The following is a 22100-nucleotide window of genomic DNA, read 5'->3' on the forward strand; positions in this document are numbered from 1 at the left end:
CCCCTCCTACTCCTGTCGGCTTACAAGCGACCGGATTAACCCCCCTCTAGTGTATCCAGCCTATAATCATTAAAGTATCATTGCTGTTATTCCTTAACTATTCCAGGTCGTATATTTACCACCTGCGCTTTCAGAGATTGGACATTCTCTATTGATATACCGACGAATACTCCTTGCCATAAAAGTGCATACTATTTCAATTCATAAATGTAATTAAGTGATTAAGTGCTTATTCTACACACCATCGCTGTGTAGGAAATAAAGACCTGTTTCTAATTCGTACATTTGTGTTGGATCCGTTTCATCTACGTGAGAGTGTTCATGATAATATATTTATGCCGTGTACTGGGTGGCCGAATATTAAGTACAAAGGTAGTGGTAGTAAGTATCATATCTAGTAATACAGTCAGGGAATTGTACCCCTCAGTTACAATTGGTCCTTCGAACCGGATGGTAATTAGTGTAATATTAATATAGTGTTATTAATATTGAAATGGCCTATGATGAACACTCCACGAAACGATCCTCCTAACCAACGCCCGCAGCGCGAACGACGGCTCCCTCAGTACTTAGAGGCTTACGCTGTCAGTCAACAACCTAGTCTTCTACTAACAGTAAACGCGGTAAAACTAGAAAGTAAAAGTATGTCTAACCCCAACGCCCAGACTACCCCGACCATAGAGGCCCCTACGGGCTCTAATGTAACTGACCAAGTTCACGGTGGGGACCAGTGGGAACCAGACATGACTTCACACCCCGCCAGTACTGAAGAAGTAGTCCCCGATGAGTCCCGGGAGGAATACAACGCTACCGAGAGAGAACTCGGCACGGAAGAAGACGGGGAGAGCACCGTGGAGATAGAGCTCCAAGGCTCCGCAAGGAGTACCCCGAGGGAAGGCTCCCCTATACAACCGCCTTCTCCCAGCGAGGCAGAGAGGACCCTACAGCAGGCCTTCCTCATCAGCCTGAACGCCGCTGCTGAACGCGACCGACTGCAGATCCAGCAGCGGAGCGAAGAAGAGCATATACGTCTAGAAATAAGACTCATTCAGATGGAAGAGAATGTGGCCCGAGACCGAGCAGACAGCCAGCGAGCAGCTGCTGGTGCTCTACGGGACGCAGAGCGCGACAGACAGCAAGCGCAACTAATAGAACAGCTGATCAGACGGACAACACCCTCTCCCTCCGCCAGAGGCTCCAGGAACTCGTCTAGACACACCTCCAGGGCGGCATCCCCTAGCCGAGTAAACAACCCTGAACTTGACCAACAGACGAGGTCTATACCCCCCACAGACCACCTCCCCCCACGGTCCAAGCGAGACCTAGCAACCGGGAAGGAGCAGCATATCCTGTGGAGAGGCTAAACCAGAGACTACAAGCACTGGATGACCTAACTGAAGACGAAGAGGAAGAGGAGGAGAACCACGCCCGAAGACAGCACAGTACTCTACCGGACCAGGAGGTCCGGTACAGCCCAGGCTATACTCCCGCGGAGCTGCGCTACAGACCCCCGACTCTATACACGGGTGAGCACGACGCACGACCCGCACCGAGGAACAGCACCTGGACAAGCGGGCCATGGTACACTGCCGGTACCAGCCCATACCAAGGAGCGGGAGGAGACTCGCCTAGGAGGCCTCTCCCCCAACGCTCGCCGATGTATCCACAGTCAGCGTCATACATTGGCACGCCTATGGTACCCGACTTCACCCAAGAGAACCGGGCCCAGTATACAGAACTCCGCATGTGTCTGGAGACCATGTTGGTGGATGTATTGGATGAACGCCACAAATACGCCATCCTACTGCAGCACTTAAAGGTGCCCCGCGCACATAATATAGCGCTCGCCTACGCGACTTCCACCACCCCATACACAGCAGCGCTGGTAGCATTGGACCAGAGGTATGGGCGCATATGGGATTACGTGATCCAGGAGATCCGACACATCGACCGCTTACCCCCAGCAATAGACAATCGAGCACTGGACGACCTGTCCATCAGAGTGCAGTCCCTGGTAGGGATGTTGGGAGCGCAAAGAGAGAAGGGGAAGTATGAACTTTACGCCAACTCAAATGTGGAAAGGATTCTGGAGAAGCTGCCGCCCGCTCGTCAGGAGCGCTTTAGGCGGCAGAGGGACCACAGAGACCCGAATGGCCCCGAACCGAACCTCCTCGATCTAGCAGACTTCCTGGCGAGAGAAGTCAGCAGCCTACGGCTAGATACATTCGGACGGAGCACCCCTGGCTCCAGAGAAGGAACCAGACGACTAAATGATGGAAGAAGATCGGTGACTGTGATGCACCAATCGGAGTCAGTACCGAGCAGCAGGAGCCACAGTACCCCCTCCAGAACGGAGAAGTGGAAGATAGTGTGCCCCTACTGTGAGAAAGAACACTGGATAGCGCAATGTGACTCCTTCCCCAAGCTGAACGCGGAGGAAGCAGGTCAATGGATAAAGTCCAACAAGCGCTGTTTTCGCTGTGCGCGCTCACACATGGCAGCCGAATGCCGCTTAAAGAAAAGGTGCACCAAGTGCGATGGAGCCCATCTGGACATACTTCACGACAGTAACAGACGGCGCCCTTCACCTGCACCATCCAGCCGCAAAGCGAGCGTCATGTACATCGATCCCGCCAGCAGCAGTGGAGCCCGAGTACTCCTAAAAGTAGTGCGTGTGACACTAAGCTACCAGAATAAAGTCCTGGACACTTACGCCGTCCTCGATGACGGGTCAGAGAAGACCCTGCTGCTCGCCTCCGCTGCGGCCCAGCTAGGGCTGCGGGGAAGCGAAACCCAAATGACAATTCGGACAATAAGACGAGATTTGAAGACGATAAAGGGCGAGAATGTCTCATTCTCTATCGCAGCAAGCGGCCAGCCTGAGCGACGGTACCAGATTGCAGACGCTTTCACCAGCCAAGAGATAGGACTGTCGCGGTACACATACCCCGTCGCCAAGCTGATGGAGAAATATGCACATCTGCGCAAGTTACCGATCCCGCTCATAGACAATGCTATGCCGACCCTGTTGATAGGCTCCGACCATGCAGACCTCATTGTCCCGATAGACCGGGTTCATACCGGACCCCGAGGCTGTCCTGCAGCAGTCGAGACCCGTTTGGGATGGACTCTCCAAGGCCCGCTCGCCAAATCTCTCAACCGAAGTACAGCCACTAGATGTCTCCACTCCCGAGTCAAAGAGGGAGAAACCGCACTCCTGCAACACGTAGAGCGGCTATGGAGCTTGGAACAAATGCCCTTTAAGAACGGAAAGAAAGACATTCGCTCTAAAGATGACATTTACGCAATTCACCTCCTCGAGACAGGGACCAAGAGAGTCCCGGTCAACGGCGTGTTGAGATACGCCACGCCACTCCTGCGGCGAGAAGGAATGCCCACTTTCCACGCCAAGACAGACGCCACAGAACGGTACCTGCTGAACACGGAGCGGCGCTTAGCCAAGAACCCCGCCCAAGAGAGTGTATACCGCGCTGAGATTGAGAAGCTCATCACAGCGGGACACGTCACAAAGATGGACATTAAAGAGGCTGACCAGACCACTGAATCGTGGTACGTGCCCCACCACAAGGTCCATCACAACGGTAAAGACCGCATAGTATTTAACTGCAGCTACCAGATCGGATCCCAAAATCTGAATAAAGAGTTACTGCCCGGTCCCACACTCGGCCCCTCCCTACTCGGCGTTCTACTCCGCTTCCGCCAGGAAAAGGTGGCCATCAGCGGGGACATTAAAGGAATGTTCCTGCAGGTGAGATTAGTAGAGGCGGACAAGCCCCTGTTACGGTTCCTATGGAGAGAGAAGCCAGGAGATGAGCACCCAGCCATCTACCAATGGGAAGTCCTCCCCTTCGGAACGACGTGCAGCCCCTGCTGTGCGACATTTGCACTACAGAAACATGTAGCAGAGGACCCAGCAGCGGACGAAGAGGTCCGACACAGCGTAAAGAACAGCTTCTACGTAGACAACTGTCTACAAAGCCTTTCAACCCAGGAAGAAGCCGAGGCTCTCCTGATTAAACTCCGCGCCTCATTGATCAAAGGCGGCTTTGATCTCAGGCAGTGGGCCAGCAGCGATCCGCAAGTACTGTGCAGCCTCTCCTCCGAGGACAAGGCAGCCAGCAGCGAGACCTGGATGGCTACAATCCCGGGAGAAGCCCAGGAGATGACCCTGGGATTGGTGTGGCGATTCAAAACAGATTCGCTTCACTACAGACACAAGCCCCTGACTACGGAGCAGGGAAGGCCGGCGGCGGCGCCGACCACCAGACGGAGTGTGTACACAACACTCGCCCGACAATATGACCCGCTAGGATGTATTCTACCGTACACCACCAGGGCAAAAATGATTGTACGAGCATTGTGGGACAAGGACCAGGGCTGGGACGACCCCATTCCCGCACACCTTGCATCCACCTGGAGAGAGTGGGAGATGGAGCTCCACTCACTCCCAGGCGTTAATATGCGCCGAAGCTACTTCCCACCCACGGTGAGGCCAGAGACATGTAAAATGGACTTACACGTCTTCAGTGACGCCTCAGAGGTCGCATACGGATCAGTAGCCTACTTGCGGGCCCAAGACCAGGGGGGAGAGATCTACACAGCATTTGTCCTCGCCCGCTCGAGAATAGCCCCACGCAAGCAACAATCTATCCCACATCTAGAGCTCTGCGCAGCCCTAGCCGGAGCGCACCTAGCCACGCTCATCCAACGTGATCTCACCATACCGGTGTCTAGAACAATCCTGTGGTCAGATTCCACGACGGTACTCGCCTGGATCAAATCGGACTCATGCAAGTACAAAGTCTTCGTGGGAGTCAGAGTCACCGAGATTCAAGACTTAACCGAAGAGTTAACCGGAGAAACAGAGTGGCGCTACGTTGATACAAAACAGAACCCAGCTGACGTCATCACCCGGGGGATGCCCCTGGATGACCTCACCCGTCGCAATGTCTACAGTGACGGCCCCGCATTCCTAAGACTCCCGGAAGGACAGTGGCCCATGCCTATCCCGAGGGAAGCAAGTCCAGAGGAGGTGGAAATTAAGAAGTCTGTGTTCTGTGGATTGAGCACCGTAGCCTCCACCGACCCTAACATAAACGATTGCACGTCCATAGAGAGTGCACAACAAAGAACATTCCTGCGGTACCACCCGGAGTGCAAGTCCCCCGCTGATATGTCAGCAGCTAACTACGAGGAAGCAGAATTGCTTCTACTGCAGCGAGCCCAGAGAGACTCGTTCCCCGATGAATTGGCCTGTCTACAGGGAGGAAAGCCCGTCCCATCCGACAGCAGATTAATTCACCTGGCCCCCGAGAGCGACGCTCATACCCTCATCAGAGTGGGTGGTCGCCTACGCAGAGCCCCCAATCTACCGGATGACATTAAATACCCGATCGTATTGAACAGCCGACACAAGGTCACAGAGCTGATTATAAAGAAATACGATGAGGATGTACATCACGCAGGAGCAGAGACAGTCCTCACGGAGATTGAGGGAGTACTTAACTCGAAGCCCCTCGGATATGTCTCCAGTGATGTGGCGGATATCGACCCAGTTACCCCCAACACACTCCTGATGGGGCGGCTAGATCCTGCATTACCACAGACAATGTACCGGCCTGAAGAAGCGAACGGCCGACGAATGTGGAGGTACAGCCAAGTATTAGCCGACAAGTTTTGGAACAGTTTCCTACTGCACTACCTACCGTCTCTACAGACCCGCCAGAAGTGGGTAAAGGAGTGAGACAATTTGACAGAAGGAACAGTCGTCATGATTATTGATCAATCACTGCCCAGAGCTATGTGGCCGGCCGGCCGCGTAAGCAAAGTGATCACCGGTGCCGATGGCAAGGTCCGAGCAGCTGAAGTGCTCGTCCAGGGTCGCACTTACACCCGTCCCGTGGCAAGGCTCATAGAACTGCCTCGACTCCCAGACACAATCGATGATGACCATGACCCTACAACCCTATGACTTTGTGAAGTTGACTGACCCCTACAGCAAACCCTTATGTGTAAATAGACAACGCGATTAATCTGTCTCTGTTTAACTGATTAGGTCTGGGACCTATTCAGGGGGTGGCTGTTGTGAAGGGCCAGATTAAACCGAATATATATATTTATTTATATATATATATTTAATTGTATTTGTATATTCTCTAATATTCCCTGATATCCCTTGTATATTCCTTGTACAATATGCATTGAATATCCATTCTAGCCTACTGAACATCCCATAATAGTCTCCATTCTACTATTGGTCGAGACCTTGGTGCCAGGCTGCCATACCCCTCAGACCCAGTTCAAACGTACCGCTCGACATGTACGAACAAGTCCTAGTTCCGCGTAGGAATTTGGCTACCGCACCACTAATGGGACTATTTGTTCATAGTGCGTATATATACTGCGCTACTAAAGTAGGACTTTCTTTTCAGTCCAGTTTCTTACCCTCCAATAGAGTCACAGACGTAAAGCCTCCCCGCGACGCCACGTGTGGGAGTAAGGCCAAGTTCGCCTACCATCGGTATTGAGACATCGTGTATATTAATATTTGAATAGTCATATTTGGCACTATATCGTCGAGTTGGACGTAGTCTATTAAGCTAATAATAGTCTGTTAATATATAGTGCTTCGTGCGGTGAGAATACTACCGTAGTCAGTACCCCATCGTTTCGGGCAGAGAACTGGCTGCTTACCCAGGGTGGTTGACCCTATGTGAAGCTGCACCCGAGGAGCCCCAGAGCCGACGAGCGAGTGGACCTGTATACCGGATTATTCTACCGACGACAGCCCGCCTTCCCAGGCACGGATTATGCTTTGGATACTTTGATTATTCCATGGATAAAGACCCCCGACACTGCCGTGTGTTGGAACCCCCCCCCCTGGAGAGGACGCAAGGTGAGGAGACGCTCTGCAAGACGAGGTCTCTTCACGTCTCTCCCCCGTGGACCGGAGAGAGCCGGCCCACAAAGAGTCCACCTGCTTTCATCTGTGGTCCAAGGATCGCCGGCGCATTGAACGGCACTACAGTGGGTTCACCTGGGATACCCTTGGCCGGACGAGGCAGCTGGATTCTACCCCCCCCCCCCCCCCTCCTACTCCTGTCGGCTTACAAGCGACCGGATTAACCCCCCTCTAGTGTATCCAGCCTATAATCATTAAAGTATCATTGCTGTTATTCCTTAACTATTCCAGGTCGTATATTTACCACCTGCGCTTTCAGAGATTGGACATTCTCTATTGATATACCGACGAATACTCCTTGCCATAAAAGTGCATACTATTTCAATTCATAAATGTAATTAAGTGATTAAGTGCTTATTCTACACACCATCGCTGTGTAGGAAATAAAGACCTGTTTCTAATTCGTACATTTGTGTTGGATCCGTTTCATCTACGTGAGAGTGTTCATGATAATATATTTATGCCGTGTACTGGGTGGCCGAATATTAAGTACAAAGGTAGTGGTAGTAAGTATCATATCTAGTAATACAGTCAGGGAATTGTACCCCTCAGTTACATACATTGTATTTGATCAGCCATGTCTTCACAATAAATTTGTATCAACCATGAACATTTTATCACGTGCATGATTAACCTATCTGATTCCACCACAGTGTGATAGTTTAACACTTTGAGTGCCAGCCACGAGAAATCTTGTTAGTTCATGCCATGCGTTGAGTGCCAAGGATGAGAAATCTCATTATTTAATCGCTATTTCTTTTATTAGCGATTGCCATTAATTTCTCATCAATCTAGCCTCACATTACCATTGGGACTGTATCTGGCCTCGAACAGGGAAAATACCACCCCCTATCGTCTCCCGGATGGTAATGCACGCATTGGATTGGACTCAATGAAAATGGATGAGAAAAGAAAAATCCGGAATCCACATTTTACTTCTCAGGCATGTAACCCGAGCCGATCGGACTCATTGTGGTCCTTCAGAACAGCGTGGATTATGTGTTTCGAGTACCCAGCGTTGGATCAATAAACGTGATCGATATTTGGAATGGCGATCAGGAATTGGAATAATCTTTTTGGAGAACATCTGATGTGAGTTAAGGAATCTATTTGACCAGTCTTGGGGTAATCAGAGTTTTTTTCACATTTATCTCAACGTGTCCCCTATGTGTATGTGTGTGTGTGTGCTGATCAGGAAATAGATAATCGTTTTTTCAGCCCGCTTCTCTAGTGTGCATACCGTAATTCCTCTAATAGTAACCGGGTCTCAAATACAAGCCGGGTCTCTATTAATGGCTGGGTGCGCTCTTGAGCTAAGCAATTATAAGCCGGCCTCCTAATACAAGCCGGGTTACTAATATACTGAGCTGCATACTGAGCTAGTTACTTGATTTCACTTTGAAAACGTTGAAATGACCAGTGACCACCTGTAATTGCACTGTTTACTATTTCATACAGTACTTGGTTTCAATAAATTAACCCAGTACATTTTACTGGGTTCAAACTGACACAAAATGTTGATTTATTCATTATGATCCGTTTGAAAATTTGAAATATAGGCCTCCCTCTTATACAGGCCTCCTCCTAATACAAGCCTGGTACCCGCTACAGTTGAAACAAATACAAGCCGGGGTTACTATTAGAGGAATTACGGTAAGTACACATATACTATCGATAGTCTAGCGTTTATTTGAAAACGATTCATAAAAAGGCTGAAAAATGACAACGTGTATTGTGTATTCCACTAAAGGGCGATTCCTGCAGAATCTCTTTTTTTCTGGAAATTTTTTAAAACGAGTGTTTTTCAAAATGGTATAAAATGGAAATGTACAGATGAAAAAACAATCCGTTTCATACATGTTGACTGCAAGCAAGTCATTGATAAGCGACGGGCGTATTAGACACATAGCCATAATTTAAGATATAGTTTATGCGTTTGCAAATGTGCTCGCCCTCTCATTGACTTAAGCGCTGGCACTCAAGCGATACATCGTGCGCCCCCTGCTGGCACTCAAAGTGTTAATAGTGTGATAGTGTAATAGTGTGATAGTTAATACTTCGTAATAGGAACAGTGCAGGGGAGATCTGCCTTCATTGGTCTATGTTTGCCCCGCCCCATACACTTAAGCCCTGCCTAACAGTAACCCAACGGTAATTATAATTAATGGTACTAATAGATGGTATCTGCATTTGTTAAATATTGTTTGTTTGCTAGTTAGTTAGGAGACATCTGGCTGATAGTAATAATAACTTGGTTTTATATAGCGCCTTTCATAAAACCCAAGGTCGCTTTACATAGGGTGAAAAACAACAATAACAAACATGGTGGACAGACACAACATTCAATGAGGTAATTACTGGTCAAAGGCCATGTTGAAGAGGTGGGCTTTGAGGAGTTTTTTAAGGAGTCCAGAGTTGGGGCGTTGCGGAGTTCTGCAGGGAGGGAGTTCCGGAGAGTGGGAGCTGCCACGCTGAAAGCTCTGTCCCCAAAGGTCCGCAGTCTGGTTCGAGGAATGGAGAGCTGACCAGTGTCTGAGGATCGCAGAGACTGAGGCTGCGGTTACATTATAGCCAAAACTATTTCGTTTCATTTAGCTTTTCAGAACGCTGTGTATTGGCAGGCAAGTTAGACGTCGTTTTGTCTCGTGAGCACCGAGTGATGTATATACATGTAGTACAATGCCAAAGCAGTAGGTGGCGATGTAGTTCAAATATGAAGGCCATTTTCAACTAATCAGAAGGGGTTGAACGCGTCACTACACTGCCTGCTCAAAATCAGAAATCCACCATCTTTAAATACCTTGCGTGAGCCATTTAGCAACATAGCATTTATTTTTCAGCAAGAAACAACGTGCAATAAAAGTGCAATAAACAAAAACGGATACATTCACTGTGTGTTCTGCCTCATTTGTTGATGAAACAAAACCAACATCAACACAATTTACCACCAAGAGCGGAAAGTTTAGTCTCACAAAAAGATCTCTGATGTTGTTAGCTACATGCTAATGTGATTGGCGTTTTTCCATGTATATAGTTAGCATTGATGCTATCGTACATTAACGTAGTAACGTTAACACTAGTAGAAATGGATGAAAATGTTATTTAACAGATTGCAGAATGGGTACAATACAATACGGCTCAATACAAACAATTGTTAAGGGGATGCAGACTGTTGTAGTTTGGATTGGGCTCCTTATAACAATAACTTGACAACACATGAAATAACTGCGTGTGGACAGCATCACACCCTTACATTAGAGTTAGCCCTACCACTGTGGATATAATTCACCTCTTGGTTTTGGGTTTAAACGGGGAAGATCAATGGAAAACAGTTGTAATGATCTAATTAATTATGGCGAAATTAAAAGCAAGTACAAAATCAATCTCTGACAGTGTCTGGGAGGATGGAGTCAAATGGTTATCCATCTGCTCCGTTATAAAGCACATGAATAAGCAATCTGAGGAGAATGCAGCTGATATCCTGTATAGCCTCCCCATATGGCCGGTTGGTGTTGGGAGACAGCAAATTATATTAATTATCGCGCGATATTGCAAGTGACTCCCAGAAATAGTTCTGATGTTTGGACTAATGGACGGAGTCGAGGTCCAGCCAGGGGAGAATTTAGCGTTGGTGTCTACTACTGTGCATGGGCGTTGGACATGAACGGCTCCGTATCTGGCTCACGCAAATTACATGCCACTGTTGTCGGGGAGTTTTCAAAACGAAAACACCCTTTGAGCGTTGCTGCTAGGAAACCGCGTTTTTCCTGCCAAAACGGCGTTGCCCTTTAACTTGGACATGCAAACGAAATAATTCGAAAATGAAACGTTGTAAGCGGAACCATGGCCTGAGTGTGGGGGTGGAGGAGGTCAGTGAGGTACTGAGGTGCCAGAGCATGGAGGGACTTGTAAGTGAGCAGGAGGGTTTTGTAGGTGATGCGGGATTTGATGGGGAGACAGTGGAGGTGGATGAGGGTGGGGTGCTGCCAGGGTTTGGTGCGGGTGAGAAACCCCGGACAGGACCCCGTTGCAGTAGTCCAGGCGGGAGGTGACGAAGGCATGGATGAGGGTCTCAGCTGTGGAGTCGGAAAGTGATGGTCAGAGTCTGGAGATGTTTCTGAGGTGATAGAAGGCGGATTTGGTGACAACTGTCCCCGGATGGGTCCAGGAGTCCAGGATGACGCCCAGGTTGCGGACCTTTGGGGAAGGGCAGATGGAGCAGCCATCTATGTCCAGGGTGAGATCTCCAACCTTCCGGAGCAGGGCCTTGGGTGCCACAACCATGAGCTCAGTTTGATTGTTGTTCAGTTTGAGGAGGTTAGATGACATCCAGGTTTTTATATTTTGGAGGCAGTTGACAAGGGAGCGTGGGGGGAGCTGGGTGGATGGTTTGGTGGAGAGGTATAGTTGTGTGTCGTCTCGTCTGCGTAGGAGTGGAAACGGGCCATGGCGGCGGATGATCTGACCAAGGGGGAGCATGTAGATGGTGAACAGAATTGGGCCAAGTACAGAACCTTGGGGGGCGCCTTGGTTTGACTGGGGCCGGGGTGGAACTGGAATCACTGATAGTGATGAACTGTGTTGGGGTAGTGAGGTAGGTTTGAAACCAGGAGAGTGCTGAGCCAGTGATGCCAAGGTGGTCCGATAGGCGGTTGAGGAGGATGGAATGGGAAACTGTATCGAAGGCTGCAGAAAGGTCCAGGAGGATGAGGATGCTGATGTGGCCAGAGTCAGCTGCAAGGAGGAGGTCGTTAGTAATTTTGATGAGGGCGGTCTCTGTGCTGTGGTGAGTTCTGAAGCCGGATTGTAAAGGCTCATAGAGCTCATGGTTGGACATATATTGATGGAGTTGGGCGGGCACTGCTCTTTCCAAGATTTTACTAAGGAAAGGAAGGTTGGAGATCAGGCGGTAGTTGTTGAGCTTGTCTGGGTCGAGACCGGGCTTCTTGAGGATGGGAGTGACGGAGGCTGTTTGGAAGCAGGAGGGGACGAGACAAGATGGTAGGGCTGTTCAGGAACCCATGTGGAGATACACATTATAACAACGCTACCTGTGCATGCAACCAAACGTCCCTCCAGATCATCCTTTACTGACTGCTAGAACGTCCTTTACTGACTGCTAGAATGTCCTTTACTGATTGCTAGAACATCCTTTACTGACTGCTAGAACATCCTTTACTGACTGCTAGAACATCCCTTACTGTCTGCTAGAACATCCTTTACTGATTGCTAGAACATCCTTTACTGACTGCTAGAACATCCTTTACTGACTGCTAGAACATCCTTTACTGACTGCTAGAACATCCTTTACTGTCTGCTAGAACATCCTTTACTGACTGCTAGAACATCCTTTACTGACTGCTAGAACATCCTTTACTGACTGCTAGAACGTCCTTTACTGACTGCTAGAACATCCTTTACTGACTGCTAGAACATCCTTTACTGACTGCTAGAATGGCCTTTACTGACTGTCAGATCATCCTTTACTGACTGCTAGAACGTCCTTTACTGACTGCTAGAACATCCTTTACTGACTGCTAGAACATCCTTTACTGACTGCTAGAATGGCCTTTACTGACTGTCAGATCATCCTTTACTGGCTGCTAGAACATCCTTTACTGACTGCTAAAACATCCTTTACTGACTGCTAGAACATCCTTTACTGACTGCTAGAACATCCTTTACTGACTGCTAGAATGGCCTTTACTGACTGTCAGATCATCCTTTACTGACTGCTAAAACATCCTTTACTGACTGCTAGACAGGCCTTTACTGACGGTCAGTGTCAGAACACCCTTTACTGCCTGCTAGAACGTCCATTACTGACTGCTAGAACTTCCTTTACTGACTCCCAGAACTTCCTTTACTGACTCCCAGAACTTCCTTTACTGCCTGCTAGAACGTCCTTTACTGACTGCTAGAACGTCCTTTACTGACTGCTAGAACGTCCTTTACTGACTGCTAGAACGCCTGTGATTACATGAGTGCATGCTTACCAACTGTCCGTCTGCAACACTACTATCACCAACATCTAAGAAGGGAGATCCCCCCTTGAATGGCCCTTCTAAGGTTTCTCTCCTCCACACTGCCTGTGGAGCTTTTTTCCCTATTGTTAGGTTTTTCCTTACCTTCGCGTGGGGTATGTCTGGGAGTGCTTGCATTCTTTCATTTATTTGCATTCATCTAAAAATGTTTGGACCTTATGGTGTTCTTGTTCTGTTCTTGACTTATTGTTATGTTTTCTTCTTGACTTGTTTAAAGAAGACCTGTACGGCCCATGGGGACATTAACGTGTGTTGTCGGGCCCTATAAATAAATTTGATTTGAAATTTGATTTGAGTGAGTGAGTGAGTGAGTGAGTGAATGGATGAGTGACCACAATTTGAGTGCTAGTACTCTATCAGACCAGACCACACATGTTCAGTTTACAAAGTACTAGTACTCTTATCAGACCAGACCACACATGTTGATACCATCATATTTCTGTAGTATTGGCCCGGTATCGATAATGAGCGTGGGAAAGGTGCCTCCCTAGTCCTCAAGTCAGCTATTTTCAGGGCAGAAAATACACCGTGCATGACGGTTGTTTCTACACATTCAGATAGCTGTAAAATGTGCTCTATTGCAGAGTTGTTTACACACACCTGCAACTGTCACCCAGCCTTTTAACTGTAATTTGTCTGCTCTGCTTCATGTTCCTTTAATTATTTCCTTATCCCCTTTTCCTGTTACCCTTCGAGAGGCCCTTTGTCCTCTCGCTGGGCCGTCATTGTAAATACGAATAAAAATATGAATAAAAAATAAAATAAACTATTAGTTTTCCTTATTTATGAATCCGATACCTTTATGTGTTTTGACTTGGATCTCTTTCTCGTTCCACAGACCGGCGGCAGTGGTGCGCCATCGGGATCCTCGTGGCCATCCTCTTAGTCGTCCTCATGCTCTTCTTCATCCTGTGACGGAAAAGCACCACCCTCCACCGAACACCATTCTCCTCCACCTCCACCTCCTCCGGACCCTTCGCCACTCCGACCTCCTGTCAGAAGATACGACTGGGGTGCACGCGGTCGAAAAAACACCAACCAACTCCACCTACTTCCCCCTGTCTTTCCTTACCTGTCCTCTACTACTATACAATACTGTACCATAATAATCCCGTAGATGCTTTTTTTCACCGCCGACGCACACGACAAACTCAAGTCTTGGCTTTAAGAGCTTGGGTGAGACCCTCGTTAGTATACTTCCTCGGAGTCTTTGTGAAAGGAAAGGGCCGGCCTCCGAGCGCTTCCTGCGGAGCGTGTGGTCGAGGTCCAGGTGAGACAGGGTTGCAACCAGGGTCGTTGCGAACGTTCCTTGTGGCATTTTTCTTTTCTTTTTTTTAAGTCTTTTTGTTTTTTAGAAAAATAACATAAGACTACTCGACAGCTATTATTATCTAATAATTTATATTTTATTTTATTTAAAGGGCCTTGTCCATAACCGCTTCATTACTGTATTACTTCTCTCTCTCTCTCTCTCTCTCTCTCTCTCTCTCTCTCTCTCTCTCTCTCTCTCTCTCTCTCATGCACTGAACGGCTGAATAACAGTTAAACTACAAACTAAAGCATACTGTAAGTTTTATAAACTTTTAATTATATTCTACTACTTATATTAATTCTATTGATTTGGATTACTGGAATTCCATTTTCCCCCGGACGCGGTGAAGAACATATGAGTGGGTATATCACTAACACTAACATGTTTATTTTATTTAGTTTTACGTTTACTTTCATACTTTTTGTGTGTTTTTGTCTCGTTTGCTTCTACGTTATTTGACTGAAACGAAGCCTACGAAGACGGTTGTAAACAAAAGAAGAGCCCAGAATCTCCCCGAGGGGATCAATAAAGGAACATCTCATCTTAAGAAGTGCAGTGACAGACTTTAGAAAAATCTGTAACCTTTAACCCTTGCGGAACCAATCCAACCGAAATAGACGCCCGACCAACACACAGTATCTGGTGAAATGGGGTGCTGTTGTGTAATTTCGGATGAGGTAACGTGCCCTGGCAAGTTTCTAGGTTTGCAACGTGGTATTTTTTTGCAAATGTAAACCTCTGAAAACCTAATGAAGCGCTTCAGCCTGTTCATGACCGATGACCGAGCAGCCCCCCCCCCCCCTACGACTCTATTTTAAAAGTGCACACGCTGTTCACTTATCGTTCACAACTGGATGATTCAGTTACATCAGTGATGTTATGAGCATGATCTCTGTACACCATGATCTCTCTGTGTGAACATGAGCTGGGTCTGTGTTTATGGAACGGACACAAACAATGGATTCCATTTGTCATTAAAAAAAGGTTGTTGCTTTCAACAACGGTTTATAGTTGCTTTGTTGCTATTCAGGTCGCACCTTTTTACGTTTGCGCAAATTGTCTGCTGTAGTTGCATAGATCTCAATGTAATGGAGTGACATCGTAGACTTTTACAGGGCTCTGGTGCATGGTTCCCGTGCAAGATCTGTTGCAGGGCTCTGGTGCAGGGTTCCCGTACAAGATCTGTTGTCTGGGCTTAGACTTGAAGTTTGTAATAAGGCCAGTGTAATTATTATTATTTCTTTCTATCATAGCCTATGAAAAGACCAACACCTACAATGCATTTCTTCTATGCTGTTGTGCTGAAACTAAACAAGAACGACATAATAAACAACTGTTGATGTCACCTGACAAGATTATGATGGTGATGGAGGAGGTTCCGGATCAGATCAAATGGATGCCGGTCCCAATCTGGGACGTCCCGAATCCTGTTCCTGCCCTGAAGCTCGATCATTCTCTCGGTAATAAACAGAACTCACAGTGGTCCCCAAGCATGAGCATTACGCTCCAGTCCAGGAAATAGTACCAATGTTCATCGCAACAATGAATTATGCTGCTGACCAAAGCAACGGCTCTGTGGCTTGTTTTAACACTTTCTTGGACAACAGTGGAGTTCTATGACTTCTAGATATGAACTATAATCTGGCGTTGGCTAGATGGACCATACTTATAAATAAGCTAAATGCATTGTAGTCTTTGGTCTTTTCGTAGGCTGTTGACAATAAGAAAATGATTAATTACAGTCTTATCCTTTAAGTACTTATCTTGTGTAGGCCGTCATGGTAATCAAGGTGTCCGTCTTGAGTGTGTGAGCGTGTGCCCATACGCGTACGCCTACATGGGTGATGTGTGTGTTGGTCATGTTACGATTTGTCTGAGAACAAAGCAACACTAAACAAGAAACCAAATCTTTATATCAAGTTTCAAAGCGATGTAATTTCCCAACGTTCCCAAATCGAGCGGTTCCAAGTCTGTACGTGATGTCACAGAGTGGGAAGTGGTTTATGCTGATTGTTTTTAGGTCCTCTTGTCATCTCTGTGCCGTCCTGTTGCTCTGTCGTCTCCGTGGTAACAGCTGAACACCTGAGGGGTATTCCTTAGAAGTGGCCAGATAATTATCTTTGCTGGTCTGGCTAATTGGGGAAATACCGTTTCTTGAAATCCTGAGTGTTTTTCTGAGTATTAACTGTTATGTGAGCAGACTGGAGCTTGCTTGCTGCTTTACTAAGGGAATAGGGGATGGAAGTTGACTTGCTGGGTGTGTGAGAGAGTTGATAGAATGAGCCCAGCAGTGCCTTTAGCTGTTGTATAAGAGACAGTTATTTCTCATTCTGACTACTGAAAGCAGGATTACGTAGTAAACTAGATAACTTAAAGATAAAGAAATAATAATGGTTGAATAACTTTCTGATATTTGTTCATAATTAATGAACAATTATCAATATGCATGACTGAATCACATTACTGAACCTGATACTCAAGTTTAGATTTAATTTAATTTAAATTTTTTACAGATTCAAATACAAAACCTAATGATATAGTTAGATATTTTTAAACCTGGAGCAGCATCTACTCATTCAACCAGTCATTCACTCACTCAACGTTTAGTGGCAGCACGCAGGAAATATGCTTTGCATCTATGACAATGTCCTTTTTACAAATTAAAATCCAAACCTTGATGATATATCATTAGATATTTGTGAAATACTCCCCAGAAGACTGCAAGGAACCCAGAAGACTGCTGCTAAACCCTTTTTTTTCTTTTTAAGAAAGCCTTAAAACTATTCTTACTGGATTATTTTCTATGTGTAACAAAGGGCTTGGTTTGTAGACTACACTTCAGTTGCTTGGGTGATCAACTTGTCAGTATACCCTGGCAGTATGAATTATACAACTATTCAGTGATGTTTTAATCTTGGTTGTTGGGAGGGTCTGACACAAGTCTGTGGAAGCCCACAATCGGAGCATTCTATTCTTGTCCTGTGAAAAACGTGAGTGAGAGGCACGTGTTCACGCTAAATAGGATACTATTAAATGTAGCAGCGCTCGCTGTGAACATTTGTCACGCCCTGACAATTTGGACCGAGAAGAGATGCATTTCTCTAGGCTTTTCACAGATTTTGAATGAGGCCCTTTGCCCCATTTTACCTTGCCTGTTGCAGCATAGCAGCGTTGCTACCAGAGAAGATTAAACCCAGAGGCTTTTTATATTACATCAGAATCGCAGTGAAAAGTGATGCGTCCTGACAGAACTGTGGACGAATTCCATTCAGTTTGACCTTGTATTTGAAAGTTGTTCAGAAGATGTTTAAAGATGATTAAAAAGAGCTGTTTTATTGTCCACACTTGAGTGGTTGAGTTTGATGATGTGTAAACACTACAATTTACTGTGAGGCATAACAGTATTGCATTTACAATGTGACACTACTAGAAGATGGTGTTTACACATTTCAGGTGTAAAACTATGATTAACTGATGAGTGTTTATCATGTTGAAACGATTGATGAGAACAGTGTTTATACCATGTTGAGACGACTGATGAGAACAGTGTTTATACCATGTTGAGACGACTGATGAGAACAGTGTTTATACCATGTTGAGACGACTGATGAGCGTGGTGTTTACCATGTTCAGACGACTGATGAGCGTGGTGTTCACCATGTTGAGACGACTGATGAGCACAGTGTTTACCATGTTGAGACGACTGATGAGCGTGGTGTTTACCATGTTGAGACGACTGATGAGCGTGGTGTTTACCATGTTGAGACGACTGATGAGAACAGTGTTTATACCATGTTGAGACGACTGATGAGCGTGGTGTTTACCATGTTCAGACGACTGATGAGCGTGGTGTTTACCATGTTCAGACGACTGATGAGAACAGTGTTTATACCATGTTGAGACGACTGATGAGTGTGGTGTTCACCATGTTGAGACGACTGATGAGCGTGGTGTTCACCATGTTCAGACGACTGATGAGCACAGTGTTTACCATGTTGAGACGACTGAGCGTGGTGTTTACCATGTTGAGACGACTGATGAGTGGTGTTCACCATGTTGAGACGACTGATGAGCACAGTGTTTACCATGTTGAGACGACTGAGCGTGGTGTTTACCATGTTGAGACGACTGATGAGTGGTGTTCACCATGTTGAGACGACTGATGAGCGTGGTGTTTACCATGTTGAGACGACTGATGAGCGTGGTGTTTACCATGTTGAGACGACTGAGCGTGGTGTTTACCATGTTCAGACGACTGATGAGCGTGGTGTTTACCATGTTGAGACGACTGATGAGCGTGGTGTTTACCATGTTCAGACGACTGATGAGCGTGGTGTTTACCATGTTGAGACGACTGATGAGCGTGGTGTTTACCATGTTCAGACGACTGATGAGCGTGGTGTTTACCATGTTGAGACGACTGATGAGCGTGGTGTTTACCATGTTCAGACGACTGATGAGCACAGTGTTGAAATAACTGAAATGGGATGCGTGACAATGACTGGGGGGGGGGGGAAGAGAGCCACACTCCTAGACAGACCGTTTTGTCATGTCATTGTGACTAATGCGACATTACCATTCAAATTGCACAATCAAGTAAACAAAGGAAGCGGGAACAGAGGTCAGGAATGAGTAACCGGGTTCAGTACATGATAGTCATGTAAAGCGTGTGTACGTGTGTATTTGGCTGAAGTGTGTCTGTGTTTTAAATAACCGCTATCATTTTTGAAGTGTCTGCTCCCTCCCCCGGATTGTGAACGATTTATCCCAATTGTGTTCTCTTCAATGGCCCGTTTGACCTTTCACCCCTGTGTGTGTCCATATATGATTGGTTGTAGCTGATGATGTGTCCTGACGCTGGAAGAAAAAAATACTAAAACAGTATGAGACTCTTGTGTTTCAGCTCATTTCAATAAAATCTGAATGATCCAAATGTTTTTGTTCCTTGTGTTAGTAGGCTTTTTGCTTTGGGTTTGAGGTTGCTACTAAGGTTTTAACTTTTCAAACATGAGTATGTACATTAAAGAGAACTTTCAAAATTTCCGAGCAGAAGAAATCTGGGTGCGGAAGTGAAGTTGGCACTTGACCCCCAACTGCTCCAGCTGCTCGGTGGTCAACAGTGTCAGACTGTGGTTGTACTGGGCAGCTCCTAGTGGTCAACAGTGTCAGACTGGTTGTACTGGGCAGCTCCTAGTGGTCAACAGTGTCAGACTGGGGGGGGCAGGTGGCGCACGGAGATTACGTTCGTCACCAACACCGGGAGACACTAGGATTTGCCTGTTCGAATCCAGCTCCCGGCGTTGCTATCAGCTTGGCTGTCCTCTCACGCTGATACAATTGGCTGTATCAGGGGGTGGGAAGCTGAAGGGTGGGTCCTGGGCGTTGTGGACAGCGACCCCTACAGTTCGGTCGGGGCGCCTGCTCAGCGAGGGTTGGATCTGAGGAGAGATAGTGTGGCCTCCCACACGCTACACTCTCCCCGGTGAGAACCTGCGCGGCCAGGTTGGCCTGCCCCAGGCTGCACATGCGTCGGAGGAAAGCATGTGACAGTCTCCGGTCTCCCGGACCAACAGTAGGGGAAAGTACGCAACAACCAGGAAGGGTGGGATGGGAGAAAAATCGGGAAAAAGGAGGGGAAGAAAGATTAAAAAAAAAAAACAGTGTCAGACTGGTTGTACTGGGCAGCTCCTAGTGGTCAACAGTGTCAGACTGGTTGTACTGGGCAGCTCCTAGTGGTCAACAGTTTCAGACTGTGGTTGTACTGGGCAGCTCCTAGTGGTCAACAGTGTCACACTGTGGTTGTACTGGGCAGCTCCTAGTGGTCAACAGTGTCACACTGTGGTTGTACTGGTAGCTCCTAGTGGTCGTCAGTGTCAGACTGTGGTTTTACTGGGCAGCTCCTAGTGGTCAACAGTGTTGGTGATAACAATATTTCAAGGTATTAGTGCAATTACCTTGGGTTAACACTTGTGTGTGCATGTGTATGTGTGTATTGAGGGAGCCTTTCGTTCTTTGTCCTGGTAGGAAGTGATTAGTCAACAAACATGTGGCTGTCCTGCACGCTGTGACAATATAATTATATGCCCATAACACAGATGTGGCAGTAAGAAAATAAATATATATATAAGATAAGATACTCCTTCAGTGATTCCCTTGGGGAAATTCAGGCATCATAGCAGCATGGGGGAGGTACATGGTACATGGTAATAGTAGAAGGCATGATACAGGTCAGAAAATTATAGTACAGTAGAAAACCAATGAAAATAGGCAGTGTAAACAATATAATTAACAGTTTATTAATATATACATCATTATTGTACATGCTATCAGAGTTATGGGTTATATGCACGTGTATAAGTAGGTATATTCAGACATGAATATATATAGTATATACAGCACTAAACAGGAGGGAGGCTTTGGACTTCAAATATATATATAAAAAAAAACATACCATAAATTATGTGGTTGAATGTTTTTGATGGAAGTGATATGGACCAACCTCTTTGTTATTATTGCACATGCTGCTTCAGTTCAGGGGGGGGCGGGGGGGGCTGGGTGGCGTGATGTGGGGTCTGTGTGTGAGGGGGGTGGGGACTGGGCAGGAAAGGTTAGCTAGACGGGAGGCTCGACTCAGGTGTATCCTGTTTTGGAAATGATTTGCGTACATGTGTATTTATATTTTGTGTACGTGTATCACACGTCTATTGTGACTGCTGTTATTCATTAATATTATATTGTGTGTTTGTGGAGTGGACTGGGAGGGGGTTGGTCGGGGAGCAGGTGCACGTCGCAGGTCCCCAGCCTGACTCCCTTGTTCCAAAAAGATGGTGAGGGGGAGGATTTGGGTGGGGGGGAGGGGGCTGGCCAGCTGAGCCCCACCCACCCACCCCCATGGAGAGCAGAGGAAGAGGGGGGTCTCCAAAACACTCTTCATTGTAACAGATGAGATTATTAGCATATCAATGATGGTGTGTGTGGGGAGGGGAGGGTCACATTGGAAATCTGCTTCCTATTGTAACTCTGAAGATGGCAGCAGACATCCTAGATGAGATGTGTCTCCGATACTAGAACATAAAAAACCTATGGAACACCAGTCATGCCAATATATTTCCTCTTATCATGCAGGAAATGTATTTGTTTTGTACACATGGCACGACAAGGACTGCTTGGGAAAAATGCAAATAACAGACATCCAGAATTGCTGTGTACAGATGTCTTGACAGGCACTGGAGCTGGTGTGTCTAGAGCTAACAGTGATTGTGCTGTGTGGTATTATTGTACTACTAGTAGTTATAGCAGTAATGTTGCTAACTACTAGTAGCCTACTGCTTTTACTATCATCATCATCACCACCACCACCTATTATTACTACTACTACTATTACTACTACTACTACGTATTTTACTATCACCACTACAACCACCACTGCTACTATTACTACTACTATTACTATTACTACTGATTTTACTATCACCACTACAACCACAACCACTATTACTACAACTGATTTTACTATCACCATTATTACTATTATTACTCCTCCTACTACTGATTTTACTATCACCACTACAACCACTACTACTACTGATTTTACTATCATCACCACTACTACTACTGATTTGATTATCACCACTACAACCACTATGACTACTACTACTCCTACTACTGATTTTACTACTACTTCTGCTACTGATTTCACTATCACCACTACAACCTCCACTACTACTACTCAGGGGCGGACCTAGCACATTTGGCGCTCTAG

At 46.6% G+C, this 22100-nt stretch overlaps 1 protein-coding gene across 1 annotated transcript in view; it reads left to right on the top strand.

The window, feature by feature from the left end:
• The window catches only part of stx6 (syntaxin 6), a 40333-nt gene extending 21071 nt beyond the window's left edge, over window positions 1-19262 (top strand). Inside the window, exon 8 of the mRNA XM_084310804.1 lies at window positions 13865-19262. Coding sequence (XP_084166930.1) covers window positions 13865-13941 — 77 coding nt within the window. The 3' untranslated portion in view covers window positions 13942-19262. The remainder of the gene's footprint in view (window positions 1-13864) is intronic.
• The last annotated feature ends 2838 nt before the right edge of the window (window positions 19263-22100 follow it).

This window comes from Notolepis coatsorum, assembly GCF_963971535.1.
Source record: "Notolepis coatsorum genome assembly, chromosome: 3".
NCBI lineage: Eukaryota > Metazoa > Chordata > Actinopteri > Aulopiformes > Paralepididae > Notolepis > Notolepis coatsorum.